The sequence below is a fragment of the Apostichopus japonicus genome, chromosome 5, assembly GCF_037975245.1.
Source record: "Apostichopus japonicus isolate 1M-3 chromosome 5, ASM3797524v1, whole genome shotgun sequence".
In the NCBI taxonomy this organism is placed as follows: domain Eukaryota; kingdom Metazoa; phylum Echinodermata; class Holothuroidea; order Aspidochirotida; family Stichopodidae; genus Apostichopus; species Apostichopus japonicus.
The window spans coordinates 22,188,130-22,203,467 of NC_092565.1; the positions used below are offsets into that span (position 1 = coordinate 22,188,130).

General features: G+C 41.0%; 1 protein-coding gene across 4 annotated transcripts in view; it reads left to right on the forward strand.

The window, feature by feature from the left end:
- The window catches only part of LOC139968053 (polycomb group RING finger protein 5-B-like), a 34,928-nt gene that overhangs the window by 9,174 nt on the left and 10,416 nt on the right, over positions 1-15,338 (forward strand). The window contains exons 1-3 of one of the 4 annotated variants that reach the window (XM_071972376.1): positions 11,585-11,725; positions 13,565-14,084; positions 14,854-14,953. In XM_071972376.1, coding sequence (XP_071828477.1) covers positions 13,620-14,084; positions 14,854-14,953 — 565 coding nt within the window. In that variant the 5' untranslated portion in view covers positions 11,585-11,725; positions 13,565-13,619. The other 3 variants (XM_071972375.1, XM_071972378.1, XM_071972377.1) reach the window with 3 other exon arrangements.

Consider the following 15,338-nt stretch of genomic DNA (forward strand, 5'->3'; position numbering starts at 1 on the left):
AGAAATTAAGATAGTGGCATACTCGATCCACTTTACCTGGACGGATACAAGTAATACTTTCCTCCATCAGTCTGCCAACCCGCTTCATGAAAACTCCCCTCATTGTCTGCCTTCAACATGTCCTATTATAACAACTCTGAGATCAGACCTATTTTCTAGCGTCTCAATGGATGAAAATGTCTCCGAATACCTCTGTTGCATTTTGCGTGTTTACAATCTCTGGTTGATCTCCCACTTTGTCCCATGAATACAATTGAATCAATTTTAATTTAGATGCTATTGTTCTTATATTCTGATATTTAAATGTAAAAAAGTCCTCAAGGTTTGTGTATATTTGTTCCAGAAGATAAATTGAGTATAAACTATAATCGATTCACCTTACCTAAATGAACTGAAGTAAGAGGCTCCATCTGGCTGCCAACTGACACCCGTTCCATGAAAGATTTCTCTCATTGTTTTACGCAAGCCGCATCTATGTAACAGTTCCGCGAGTAGTCTTATGGTTGATATCTCGAGTGTTCCATTGGACACCATGTCGTCTAAGATTACATTTACAGTTTTTGCGTTCTCAACCACATGTCTATCCCTCACCTTTTCATGACATAAATATTTAACATCTTTCAATTTTGACGATTTAAACTTTCGGCAAAATTGAATAATAATGTCAGCAAACTGTTTCATATTCATTGCTGATTCATGTTGTGTCTCGTGCAGCAGGTTCACTGGTGATATTCCAAAATGGGAACGCGAGGTGTCCACAGACTGGTGCGACGACGGATTAGCAATTCTATGTTCATTCATCGCGGGTTTCAATCTGAAAAATACAATCAGGCAATACAAGTTTTTCAATACAATAAGTTGAACAATGAGGGAGGGTTTAAGGATAAATACCTCGATTCAAAGTCAATTACTTCGAATGATTACCTAGATGCTGTATAACAATAGAAGACCCTAAATAAGACAATAAGCCTTGTTGTAGTCTATATACACTCTGACTGAAAATCTCACTATCGGATGGGATCGAACTTATCTCTTCCTTGTAATAAACCTGGTTGTATGGTGTACAGCACGCAGTACATGCTTTGAGAAGCATGATATCGACAATTTGCTTGCAAATACGGAAATGCGAATGGTAGACATTACCACATGTTACCAACATGTTTCAATGTAAAGATGTTAATTCTAATGGGACTACTACTTATAATCGGCGCCGAGTGACCGAATAATGACGAACACTCTGTAATCTAAGTTTGGGGTAAGGCCAGCTTTAATTACAAAGAATGGTCATATTCAACTTCTGAAAACAAAATCAACATGTGCAACTTTACCTTTCTTTATATTCCGTCCTCTTGATAAAAGTTAAACTCGTTTAGTAACTAGCCTGGCAAATGCTCATCCAACTCTCCAGCGTGAAAGTGACGATGAATCGATGAACTTGCCTTTTATACTTTGGCTGCGGGGGGAATCAACGCGCTTGTTCTACATTCCTACATTCTACATTCTAGGCATTTACCTCCGCTAGTCATGGTAAACCATATCACAGCGCTTTCAGACGTTATATTACCCCTGGTAAATGATAACCTGTCCCAGAGACCAGCAGTTATATACTGCGCCCAATGATAAGTCGCTCACAGGTACCCATTTAACCACTTGGTGGAGGAAGGCAAGTGATATAAAGCATTTTGCCCAAGGACACAACGTAATGAACTAGGCAGGAATCGAGTCAGCAATCCTTGGATCACGAGTCACGCCTAAGCCAATTGGCCACCACGCTCCCACCCATAGATAGACTCGCTTCTGTAACCTTTACATTATCGGTAAAAAAACGGATTGTCGGTAGATATTCCGGGATCATCGTCAGTCGGTACTCACTGACACAAGACTTAAGTCAATCCACCTGCTACAGGTTGGTTGGATGATGAACTAAACTCATGGTTTGGAAGTCAGTCAGTACTGACACAAGACATACTACGGATTCTATACAAGAAGTAATCTCCTGTATAACCTCTCGCTCACATGCATCCTGCCGACCAGAAAGTCAGTGGCGTCCACCACCAGCACTATTGTCAAAAGACCTATCCTGAATGGCGCTGTGGCCCAGAGATCGATCAGAAGACAGTACCAATGAGAGACTACAGGAGCATGGGCGTGTACGTATCGTACAGAGGCAACAAGAAAGACAATGTTTCCGAGCAAAGATTAACGTACCTTCCGAGCAAAGATTAACGTGTCTGCGGGGGGAATCGACGCGCTTGTTCTAAAGGCATTTACCTCCGCTAGTCATGGTAAACCACATCACAGCGCTTACAGACGTTATATTACCTGCTGGTCTCTGGGACAGGTTAATGATAACCTGTCCCAGAGACCAGCAGTTATGTACTGCGCCCAATGACAAGTCACTCACAGGTACCCATTTAACCACTTGGTGGAGGAAGGCAAGTGATATAAAGCATCTTGCCCAAGGATACAACGTAATGAACTAGGCAGGAATCTAGTCAGCAATCCTTGGATCACGAGTCACGCCTTAGCCAATTGGCCACCACCACGCTCCCACCCATAGATAGACTCGCTTCTGTAACCTTTACATTATCGGTAAAAAACGGATTGTCGGTAGATATTCCGGGATCATCGTCAGTCGGTACTCACTGACACAAGACTTAAGTCAATCCACCTGCTACAGGTTGGTTGGATGATGAACTAAACTCATGGTTTGGAAGTCAGTCAGTACTGACACAAGACATACTACGGATTCTATACAAGAAGTAATCTCCTGTATAACCTCTCGCTCACATGCATCCTGCCGACCAGAAAGTCAGTGGCGTCCACCACCAGCACTATTGTCAAAAGACCTATCCTGAATGGCGCTGTGGCCCAGAGATCGATCAGAAGACAGTACCAATGAGAGACTACAGGAGCATAGGCGTGTACGTATCGTACAGAGGCAACAAGAAAGACAATGTTTCCGAACAAATATTAACGTACCTGGCCGTACGACTAACTCAGTTCTATAGCTCATTACCGTGGGTGCAATGGAAGCAAGTTTTTGATAACTATTTACTTGCTGCGGAGGTGATGCCTACACTCCTGCCCGAAACAAGCCTTATTACTGCATCATTTGGGAACTGAGGGGCAAAGAATATATTACTCTCTGCACCAAGCTAGTACTAAAACAGCTTCTATAATCGCCCGAGTACTAGTACTGATACAGGCACAGCTAGTGTTATTAATGCATTCGACTTAGCTGTCGCAATTTTTTATGACTATTTCGTGCTGGATACTAATATCGTGGCAGAACGCTATCGGTTTCGGCAGCTTTGTCCTTATGGTTAATCGTTAATTTGGCTCTCCGTGTAAGGAACACGTACAAGGCTAAAAACGCGCGCTAAAAATGCGCGGGAAACTAAGATTTAAATTGGAAGTGAGCCAAGTTTCTACATATTTGATATGCAATGAATGTCCTTAGTAAGTTAATTTGGCTCTCCGTGTAAGGAACCCTATAGGCTATAAACGCACAAAGATAACCGGTCTGTGATTCAACTTACATCACCATACGACATCATATTAATAGTGAAATGTTTTAGAATTTCAATCAGCACGAATTGACTATTTACCCCGTCGATTCCTGTGGGGGGAGGGGGCGGGACTATATTCGGAGGGGGGCAAAGATTCGCCGGTGGCGTGTGCAAAACTGCGCGGGGAAGCTAAGATTTAAAATTGGAAGTGAGCCAAGTTCCTACATATTTGATATGCAATGAATAAGCTTAGTAAGTAAATCGTTAATTTGGCTCTCCGTGTAACGAACACTATGCTATTAACATACAGAGATAACCGGTCTGTGATTCAACAACATCACCATACGACATAACAGTGAAATGTTTTAGAATTTCAATCAGTACGAATTGACTATTTACCCCGTCGATATGGGATGGGGGGGGGTGGTGGTGGAGGGGGTTTTGACGGATGTACACGCCTTAATCCACGCCTGGTGAATAATGCAGGACTTAAAACACGAGAATTAACTCATGTTTGCACTCAGTTTGATATAAGATTCGTAACCGCTTTACAGCATATAGGCTAACATCAAGAGGCTGCACAAAATGTCCATCATAAACATGTTGGAAATTAATTAAATATAGATATATCAAAATCTTATACAATAGTCATAAGTTGTTAAAGCAGGCCTAAATTGATGTGGTTAGTTTTTACGCAGTAAAGTTTAGTAGACTTTGTACTTGCATGGTAAGGCCATGACAGCATTGTCTAAAATTGACTCATTCTTCATTATGATATCAGCACTAAATTGAAGCAGTGGATAGACAGACCGTTCACTTTACTTTTGTTAGCAATTGCTTTGTATTTGCTTTCACTATACTAACCTAACATATGAACTTTAAAACATCGGCGCCGAATTACAGAACGAATACTACATTTTTTAAGGCTAAGCCTTGTGTAAGGTGTTAGGCGTAACTTAGTGGGTTGAATAGTATTAGCTCTAATCATTCGAACTATGATCTTATTTGAAACTTGTGGAGACAATCGTAGTGTGAAACTTGCCTTTCTTCTATTCCATGCACATGGTAACTCAGCGAGTTTACCCATCTTCACTCAACCTATAGCCAGCATGGAAATGACGAACTCGACGAAATGCATGTCTTGTTCCTCGACGTCGTCCATCCATTTGAAGTCGACTTGACAAAATTGATTGAGGTAGGTAGCGTCCGAAATATATGAAATGCATATTGTCACATGCATTGCGAGTCCTGTTGATTTCTTCTGAAAGACACATAATATAGGTGCACAACATTATACACTGGGCAATGTTACTTTGAAAGACAGTGTTCAGGCAGCAGCTAGAAATTCTGTTTGACTGGCGGCAAGTATAAAGGAAAGTGAAACATATTTGTGGTTGTTGTATTCAAAGTAACATCATCGAATGGCATGCACAATCATATTTTTTTCCGGGAATATCCCCTACCGCGCAATAAATCCACGAATGGGGAAATCCATATTCTATAAACGGCCCGTTGTCGGAGAATTAAATGCTGTTGTATGCGCTGACTGAGGAAACGTTGCGATTTTCACTCTACGAAATTGCTATGAGAGCACTGCACACTGTGCTGTGTACAGCAGTGGCGGAGATTTCTTGTCAGAAGTGGGAGGGTTGCAGGCCATTGATGAAATAAAAAGTCATAACTGCTGGCTCACTATCTAAGTGGAGCGCCACCATAAGTTGCCGCGAAGTGCACAAGAATTTTTTAGCAAATATTGCCTCCCAGATTGCAGTAAATTGCACTGCCCAGGCCTTAAAAAGCTGCATTTAACCAGGGGCGTATGCAGGATTTTCTAACCCGGGGGGGGGGGGCGCATATTACTATCTAAGCGGAGTGCCACCATTGGTTGGCGCACAGCGTACAAGCAAATTTCTGATTTTGGTACCCCCAGATCACCGGAAATGGCACTTCTCTGGCTTGAAACTGACCAACCATATGTACACTTTTGCCTGAGAACCAAGTTTTTTCCAAATACTTTTTTTTCTCATCTATAACCTTTTTGAAGATTGTCACCAGTCACACATCATGTTCGACTTCATCACATATCCTGTGGATCATTGCTTTTGTAGGTGATTCTTCATCGCGGCCCACAATATCCGTCAGCCCCACTGTTCAGAATTTGAAAGTTTACAATTCTCGTGAATAAATTCACTTCAAAACATACCCATAATGTTGCACAAAATATCATCTATGGACAACCGATATAGAAAAACCTCCTTTAACAGACGGGTCAAAATTGCACGAGTATGATGAAGTATGATGAAGAATGTTGATTAGGGAATTTTCGAAAATTCAGACGGCTACTAAAAAATTTTCGTTGAAGGAAATAAAAATATACCAGATATTTCCGAAACCGAACACTACACACATCGACAGTTTTGAGCATGGGCGCAGATCAGTCTTGGATAATGGTGGGGACGCGTGTCTGTTCTATGACACTAAGCGGAGCACGACCATGGGTTCGCGCGTAGCGTACGATTTTTTTGGGCAAATATACCTCCCAGATCGCCGGAAATAACACTTCCCAGTCCTAATGATGCTCCTAAACCTCCTTAAGTTTTAGATCTCATGGCTTAGACATTTAGTTTGGAGAAATACATGGGCGTCTGCAGAAAGAAAATCAGGGGACAAATAATCCAAGTAGACTTTTGTATATACGATGGGTCTGGGGTCCTCTCCCAGAAAACAAATATAGACTGCCGCAAATGCGATTTCCGTCCTACATTTAACAACTGTGGATAAAATACAATTAAAATGAGAACTGCCGCATGTCATTTGCACAATGCTGGATCAAACTGCGCCAAAGTTCAATACAAGGGAACTTGAAATGCAGCTATTGGTCAAGACAAATTGGTGGGGACACGGAATATCATGTCCCCACTACTGAAAAAGTTGGTTGGGACGCGTCCCGCTGTCCTCACCAGGATCTGTGCCCATGGTTTGGAGGCTGTTTATCGTGGAACGCCATTTTCATGCTCACTGATATGATGTGATATCTGCTGTTTGCTTTACAAATTCGAATAATTTTGTCACTGTTCCTCTTTCTCTTCCCGTTTTCTTGCCGTATTTTCTACTCCAACCTTTTCTCCTTTTCTCTCTTTCTTCTTTTCTTTTCCTTCCTTCACCTCGTTGAAGTTGGCAAGTGTATACAGATCCAAAGCTATTCAACAGCAACAAAACGTTATTTTGTGTATATCTGTTGTGGGGTGAAGTTAGCGCTATGAGCTACAAGTTCCAATGCGCAAGGTGGGGGAAAGGGGCTAGAAATAATGTGTGGGTCAATTCTAACTCGGTTTTCGGTCGTTAATTGTTGATGTAGCCTACCAGGTAAAAGGTTGAAATGACTTTAACAATTTCAAATTTAATAATTTGATTTATTATGCCATTTGGAGCACATAACATAGGCTATAACAGAACATTACTGGCAAAAACTAGGGGGTTGATTGTGTGGGCCAACCCCCCTCTTCAAAAAGTGGGGGGGGTAAAACCCCCCCAACCCCCCCTGTTTCTCCGCCACTGGTGTACAGAAGCGTTTTTCCACAACAGAAACGCTTTTACACAACAGATGCGCTTTTCCACAACAGCTATGTCCTTAGTAAGTTAATCGTTCATTTGGCTCTCCGTGTAAGGAACACGTACTAGGCTAAAAACGCGCGCTAAAAATGCGCGGGAAACTAAGATTTAAATTGGAAGTGAGCCAAGTTCCTACATATTTGATATGCAATGAATATGCTTAGTAAGTAAATCGTTAATTTGGCTCTCCGTGTAACGAATACTAGGCTATTAACATACAGAGATAACCGGTCTGTGATTCAACAACATCACCATACGACATAACTTAGTGAAATGTTTTAGAATTTCAATCAGCACGAATTGACTATTTACCCCGTCGATATGGGATGGGGGGGGGTGGTGGTGGAGGGGGTTTTGACGGATGTACACGCCTTAATCCACGCCTGGTGAATAATGCAGGACTTAAAACACGAGAATTAACTCATGTTTGCACTCAGTTTGATATAAGATTCGTAACCGCTTTAAAGCATATAGGCTAACATCAAGAGGCTGCACAAAATGTCCATCGTAAACATGTTGGAAATTAATTAAATAAAAATATATGAAAATCCTATACAATAGTCATAAGTTGTTAAAGCAGGCCTAAATTGATGTGGTTAGTTTTTACGCAGTAAAGTTTAGTAGACTTTGTACTTGCATGGTAAGGCCATGACAGCATTGTCTAAAATTGACTCATTCTTCATTATGATATCAGCACTAAATTGAAGCAGTGGATAGACAGACCGTTCACTTTACTTTTGTTAGCAATTGCTTTGTATTTGCTTTCAATAGGACTATACTAACCTAACATATGAACTTTAAAACATCGGCGCCGAATTACAGAACGAATACTACATTTTTTAAGGCTAAGCCTTGTGTAAGGTGTTAGGCGTAACTTAGTGGGTTGAATTGTATTAGCTCTAATCATTCGAACTATGATCTTATTTGAAACTTGTGGAGACAATCGTAGTGTGAAACTTGCCTTTCTTCTATTCCATGCACATGGTAACTCAGCGAGTTTACCCATCTTCACTCAACCTATAGCCAGCATGGAAATGACGAACTCGACGAAATGCATGTCTTGTTCCTCGACGTCGTCCATCCATTTGAAGTCGACTTGACAAAATTGATTGAGGTAGGTAGCGTCCGAAATATATGAAATGCATATTGTCACATGCATTGCGAGTCCTGTTGATTTCTTCTGAAAGACACATAATATAGGGGCACAACATTATACACTGGGCAATGTTACTTTGAAAGACAGTGTTCAGGCAGCAGCTAGAAATTCTGTTTGACTGGCGGCAAGTATAAAGGAAAGTGAAACATATTTGTGGTTGTTGTATTCAAAGTAACATCATCGAATGGCATGCACAACCATATTTTTTTCCGGGAATATCCCCTACCGCGCAATAAATCCACGAATGGGGAAATCCATATTCTATAAACGGCCCGTTGTCGGAGAATTAAATGCTGTTGTATGCGCTGACTGAGGAAACGTTGCGATTTTCACTCTCCGAAATTGCTATGAGAGCACTGCACACTGTGCTGTGTACAGAAGCGTTTTTCCACAACAGAAACGCTTTTACACAACAGAAGCGCTTTTCCACAACAGCTATGTCCTTAGTAAGTTAATCGTTCATTTGGCTCTCCGTGTAAGGAACACGTACTAGGCTATAAACGCACAAAGATAACCGGTCTGTGATTCAACTTACATCACCATACGACATCATATTAATAGTGAAATGATTTAGAATTTCAATCAGCACGAATTGACTATTTACCCCGTCGATTCCTGTGGGGGAGGGGGCGGGCATTAGATTCGCCGGTGGCGTGTGCAAAAATGCGCGGGAAACTAAGCATGGTCACTGTTAACGTATAAACTTCTGGTACCTTCCCGAGGGGGAGTCCGTCAGGGTTGTCCCTAGCTCTCCCCGTTGTTGTATGTTCTCTTCAGCGAAACGCTCAGTACAGTACCTCGCTGGACAGATGCGTGGGTTTTCGACTATTCAATGTACCGGGTGGGGCCAGAGTTAAATGCGAGCAATATGCCGACGACGTCACTTGTATTGTGTCGAACCTCGCCTCCTTCAAGCCTTTATCGAAGGTTTTGGCCACCTTCCAAGAAGCTACTAGTGCCAGACTTAACAAGACCAAAGGGCTGCGTTTAGTAGGTTGGCGCGGCCAATCCCTCCCATTCGATGTTACTTGGTCAAATGTCATGATCAGGGTGAATGACATCTGGCTAGGTTATGGTGCCCCGGAGGCCACCACTTGGGCCGAGAAGGCTGATCAGGTGGAGGCAAGGCTCGACACATTCAGTCGGAATTGGCTCTTCCTCCCTGGGAAGGTTACAGTTGTTAATCGTTTTATTGTTCCTCTCATCATCATTTTTTATGTGAAAGTGCAAACCAAACCTTGTCAAAAGCACCGTTCTGTAAAAGACCCCCTTGAGCGGTGGGCATGGTTTGGTCCACCTACCATCTAAACTACGCTTTCTCCTTTTGAAAGGTTTTTTCGTTGCGTTTGAGAATCCCTCGTTTGCCTTTTTGGTTAGGTTCTGGGGTGGGTTTCTTTTTCGCCACAATTGGCCCGGATCCTTTTCCAATAACCGGCCAAAGGCCACACGCCCTTCGGGGATGTCCGGATGTATACTCGGATTGGCGACTCACTTCGTAGAATCAAAGAGGAGGGTGTGCCAGATGTTCTGCTGAACGTGGCCCCCTCTGTATTATGTTCAATGCTCGCGCCTGTGTGCCCGTCGGCTTGCCATACCGCCATCTCTCCAGATGTGTGGCGGTCTGTGTGTTGTAAGTCACTAAATAGCCGTCTCCGGGACTTGGCGAAGAGGATTGCACATGGGGGCAGTCATCACTAACCATTTTCGCCTAGTCAGGTGGCGATTAGTGATGGGATTTGTCCCCATGTGGGCTGTAAAGCCATCGAGACTATGCAACACCTTTTGCTGGAGTGTCCCTTTGTCCGGTTGGTGTGGGAATGATAGTTTCACGCCGTTATTTGTGTTATTGGTTGTTATTGTTGTGTTATTGGTTATTAGTGTTATTGGTTGACCTCAGATGACTAGTGACCTGACTTAGCGTGTGTAGTTGGCAGAATTGACGTCAGTGTGTTTATGATGGGAGGGGGGGGGGGGCTTGTCTATACCAGACAAGTCTTCCTGGAGATCCTCACTAACAGCAGCCCTGGAGTACAGGTTCGAAAAGAAAGACCTAAAATATACCTCAGAAGACTAGTGACATGACTTAGCGTGTGTTGTTCGCACAATTGACGTTGTGTTTATGAAGGGTGCACAATCGTTCAAAATCTCCCAATGAGTCGTTATTCACATCTGGTCGGTTTTCCCTCAAGTTACCCTATTATATAGTTGACTCAATGTAATCAGTCTTACATGACACTCGTAACTCCCATATAATAATGGGCTTTGCGACAGTGTCTATCCACGGTCGATCACACCTCACATCACCAAAGTTCCACAATAAGTAGTAAGTGGCTTCCTGAGCCAAAGTGACACAACTTAGAATACCAGCCATAACATATAGTCAGGTTTCTAGCCCGGTTTCATTTACACGTTTGAGGACGGACGGTTTGCTGGTCCTGATCAGTTAAGGGCACAGGGGGTCTGGGGAATGAATATATATGAAATTTCCTTTTTTTCCAGGCGGCCATCTTGGATTCTGGCCGCCATCTGGAAGTTGGTGGCCCAAGCAACATGCCATGACCATCATCTGTTTCAGTGAGCCTGGAAACACCTCAATTGACCCCTCATTTGTTCATTTCTGATTTTTACAGCCAGATATATGACATTTCCTTTTTTTTCAGGCGGCCATCTTGGATTTTGGCCGCCATCTTGGAAATGGGTGGCTCAAGCAACATGCCATGACTATCATCTGTTTCAGTGAGCCCCGGAGACACCTGAATTGACCCCTGATTTGTTCATTTCTGATATTTACAGCCAGATGTATGACATTTCCTTTTTTTCTGGCGGCCATCTTGGATTTTGGCCGCCATCTTGAAAAATCGGAACCGATAAAGTGGGTTCCACGGATAAAATCGATAGATAGGTCGAAAAGAAACTCCATGCCAAATTTGGTACTTTTGTCCGGCCGGTAACGTTCAATTTGCTAAGCCACCTGACTATTACCGACATTTTCATGGTTGCTAATAGTAGTTGCATTAGAGGTCATTGTCTTAAACTCCAAAATTCGCAAAGTAGGATTAGTATTTTCTAATAGGGTTGTGAATGAGTGGAACGGTTTGCCTGAGAAAGTTGTTCTTGCAAGTAGTGTCAATGGGTTTAAGAATGCTTTGAACAAGCACTTTAATTAAGCATTGTAAACGGGTCTGAGTGTTTGTGTCTTCAGTTATCCCCCTCTCCTAAGGGACTGGGTCCTTGATGGGTACTTGAGTGTCCCTCCTGATCCTTTATTTTCTACTAAACTAAACTAACTTAAACTATGTCGATTTAAATCGGTATATGTCGATTCCCCACGGCGATTTGGGACTGATGGCCCGCCATAGTATAGCATGCATTTTAGTGTTCGCTTGGTGGTTGCCCGGTTAAATTTTTTATGTACAGTAATAGGCTACAACAACAACAAAAATGCGTAAGTTAGTTATTTTTTGTATCAATGTGGTAAAGTTTTAGTTAAAAATACCTAGGCCTTAGTTGGAAAGTTAGACTTCTGTACGAAGAAATTAGCTACTTGTTGGCGCCTTTACTGATAGTAATGCTTCTTTGGATGATTGGTTTCAAGAAACACCAGTTCTGCGAAAGGCACGTTAGATTTCAGTCAAACTCTCAGAAAATCGACAAAGAAATGGACGTAGGCCTACATCATATAGCGTTTGATTATACCTACTAAACATTAGCGTTGCTCACCTAATTTTGCATTTGTAGGCCCATAGCTTATGCCCTAGCACATAGCCAGGCACGTACAGGTAAGTTTAATTCATAGGCTTACAACAAGTTATACTACTGTAGCTACAGTTAAACGTACAGTAAATGCAAAGATTCATTCATATCACGTTTTGTTTCAGAGAGGCTTACCGTTCTTTATTGGAAGCAAAATATATTCTTCCTCTTTCAATATGTCCTTTTTAAAGAAAGTCTGAGAGATATCCCTGGTTAACTTTGACTGAGGTTTATGTGTTAACATTTTGAGATCAAACTATTACTGTAAAGTCTCTTATTTCTCCAGTTTGATCATTCCATTATTTATTACATTACAGTTGTTGGTGGTTCTCAAATTATTTTGTGAACGACAATTTCACATTCCATACTTATTTTAACTCAATTTGAATTAATGTTAAACTTTAAAGGAGAGTTCTACACGAGTACAGGCCCCAGGTGCTTTATATAATAAGGACAAACTAATTGGTTGCTGGAAAATACCCCAACTAAATAAAATGAACAATTCAACAGGGAAATGAGAGATTTGATTCAGAATGTTTAATGGTTGTCAGAGACGTCCAAATTTCAAGAACCAAAAGAAATCCTGGAAAATTGATCTTAGGGTCCTTGAAAGCTTAATGGGGCCTTTATGTCCCACCTGATCTCTCGGTTTTACTAACCTACATCATGCATAGCTACAGTAAACAGCTCATGAAGCCTGTCTAAAGTTAGTCAAGTTAAATTTGATTATTTTCAAATTTGGTTTTGCACATGTGGTAATTGAAAATATGAAAGAATGTTTGGGTGAGGAACTTTTAAAGACATTGAATCCATTTCCTTTTAATACTTTTAGTATACTTGCTACTTTGGTAAAAGAAAGCTAGGCAAGTGTCATAGTTTATTGAATGTTCCTATGTGTAATACTCTATAGATTTGGTACCATTTACTGACCAAATTTAAAAGCTTCTTTAAAGACCTAATAGATTTCTGCTTGCAGAATGTTCTAATATATCCCATGGTACCTTTAAAACAGGTATATGGTACCTTACCTTTTGCCTGATGCTGTTAGTGTACCAGTGTTTAGCTCTGGTATACGGTACCATACTGTATATTGTACAGTAGCTGGATTTCCAAGACATATTCTTTTATATCTTTTTTACTTACTAGGTGAGCAACCTGGTGGATTTTAATTTTTGGAGAAATTCCCCAATATTTCAGGTAGTTATAGTAAATAAAATGGAATAACTCACTTGATGGCAATTTGGCCATCTATACAATAGCTACTCCAGTTTGACCACAAAAATGCAAATTGTCAATATTAGCACACCTTGCACAGTTTTGATCTTACAAGGTAATTGCTTTTTAAATTCAAATCTCGTACCATTCCATGCAGGTACAGTAACCTTCAAAATGGTTGTTTTCCCAGAAAGGTAAAGGGGTGGGATGCTCTACAGTACACCTTAAAAGTGCAATATTCTACTACAGAAACTTGTGCATCAAAACTGATCAATAGTGTCATATCTTCTTTTTTTTTTTTTTTTAATATTTTCAGGGATGTCTCTTCCTTACAAACTCTGTAGCCAAAGTACCAGTTAACCACTTTCAAAATGCCTACTCAGTGTTGCATACCGAGATGTCATGTCCTATCGTGGTCGAACAGGACATTGAAGGTATCGCATCATACCTTCCCAAAGGATCCGCAGTTGTTCAAGAAATGGACAAATTTTGTGCGCTACACAAACAGGGATTTCCAGCCGTCTTGCTTCAGTACACTTTGTAGTAAACATTTTGCGGACAGCGCAATCGTCAACACTCCGTACATTTCGTTTCTAGAGGAGAAATACGACGCATCTTCTCTACGAATTAGACTGAAAGCTGACGCAGTCCCTACCATACTTTATGCGTACAAAGCTGAGGACGCAGAGAAAGCAGATACTGAGGCTCAGATTAGTACAGAGGATAATGCTATCGCTATCGCTGGTGAAGAGCCTGGACAAGTTGCTGTCGATGAAAAGGAGATAAAATCGGAGATAAAAATGACATCAGCCCGTAAACACAGAAGAAATGTTCTGGTGAGTGTCATGCGAAGGAGACAATAAAAAGGGAAAGATTTTTTTGGGGGGCATGATACAGACCCAACTGGTGCCAACCTTTCTTTTGCATCAAAATATGGAGATTTTAGAATTTATTATCACCCATTAGGTTAAATATACAGTACTTAGGGAGATTATGGGCCAAATTCAACTAAAAAGAAGAGAAAAAGTGATAACTAGTATTAAAGATAAGATGATTTTGTGTCGGTTTTCACATAACCGAAAGTTACCAAAAGAGAACGGAACAGAACTAGGGGTAGTATGATGTGATTGTTAGCATGCATACTGTTATAGAGTAACTACAATGACAAGTCACATGTGCAATAACTTAATAGGCTACAGTATGTACAAGTAATTGTTGCCCTAAAGTAAGTACTGCAGAATGCAATAAAAAACAAAGATGTTTTTCCAGATTTAACAAGGTAAAAATACATAGTGACCTATTTCTAATTGCATTCTACAAAATCTGGCACATTCTTGCAAGTTCCGGTTGGGGGATGGAGGGAGTTAATGTTTTAAAAACCAGTAAAACTTGGAGAGTTGGCTGATCTGGATTTAAAACAATATAACTTGGACTAGTTTAGTTTTCTAATTTAATGGACTTTGTAGTGTATTTTACAACAAAACATTCAACAGGGCATTCAAAAATATATTTTAAAAAAAAGGTTATCACAAATCTACTCAAAAGTCTTTCTATCCTCTTTCATGATTCCTGTTTGTGTTTTTTATTTTTTTGGCTTCCACACAGCACTTAGTGAGACTCACAGACATCAACGCCTACATTACATGTTTTTTATGTGGCGGTTACATGTACAATGCAACGACCATAACAGAATGTTTACATTCATGTAAGTAACTTCTTATTTCACGATTCAATATGATCACTTTTCAAATTAATGGGATTCTTTGTGTTTTTGCACAATGTCAACAAGACAAGCTGCAGCAGCTGCAAAATTATGCAGCAAGGCTGAATCAGTATCAAGCGGTAAAGATTATCCCTGTAGAGCCTGGCTGCACCTGATTTTTGACAAGATAGCTAAGTGATTTTTAGTTCATGCACGTTGTACATGAAACAATTTTGAACCCACATACTGTAATTCCTACTTACCTACATGCAGGGTCATAAACAGGCAAATTTGTGCATTTGTTATCAGCCAATGTGGCCGCTAATTTGGCCGGTTGCTTCACAGAAGAACCGGTAGCCATGGTAATAAGTATATTGGGTATCTCTCA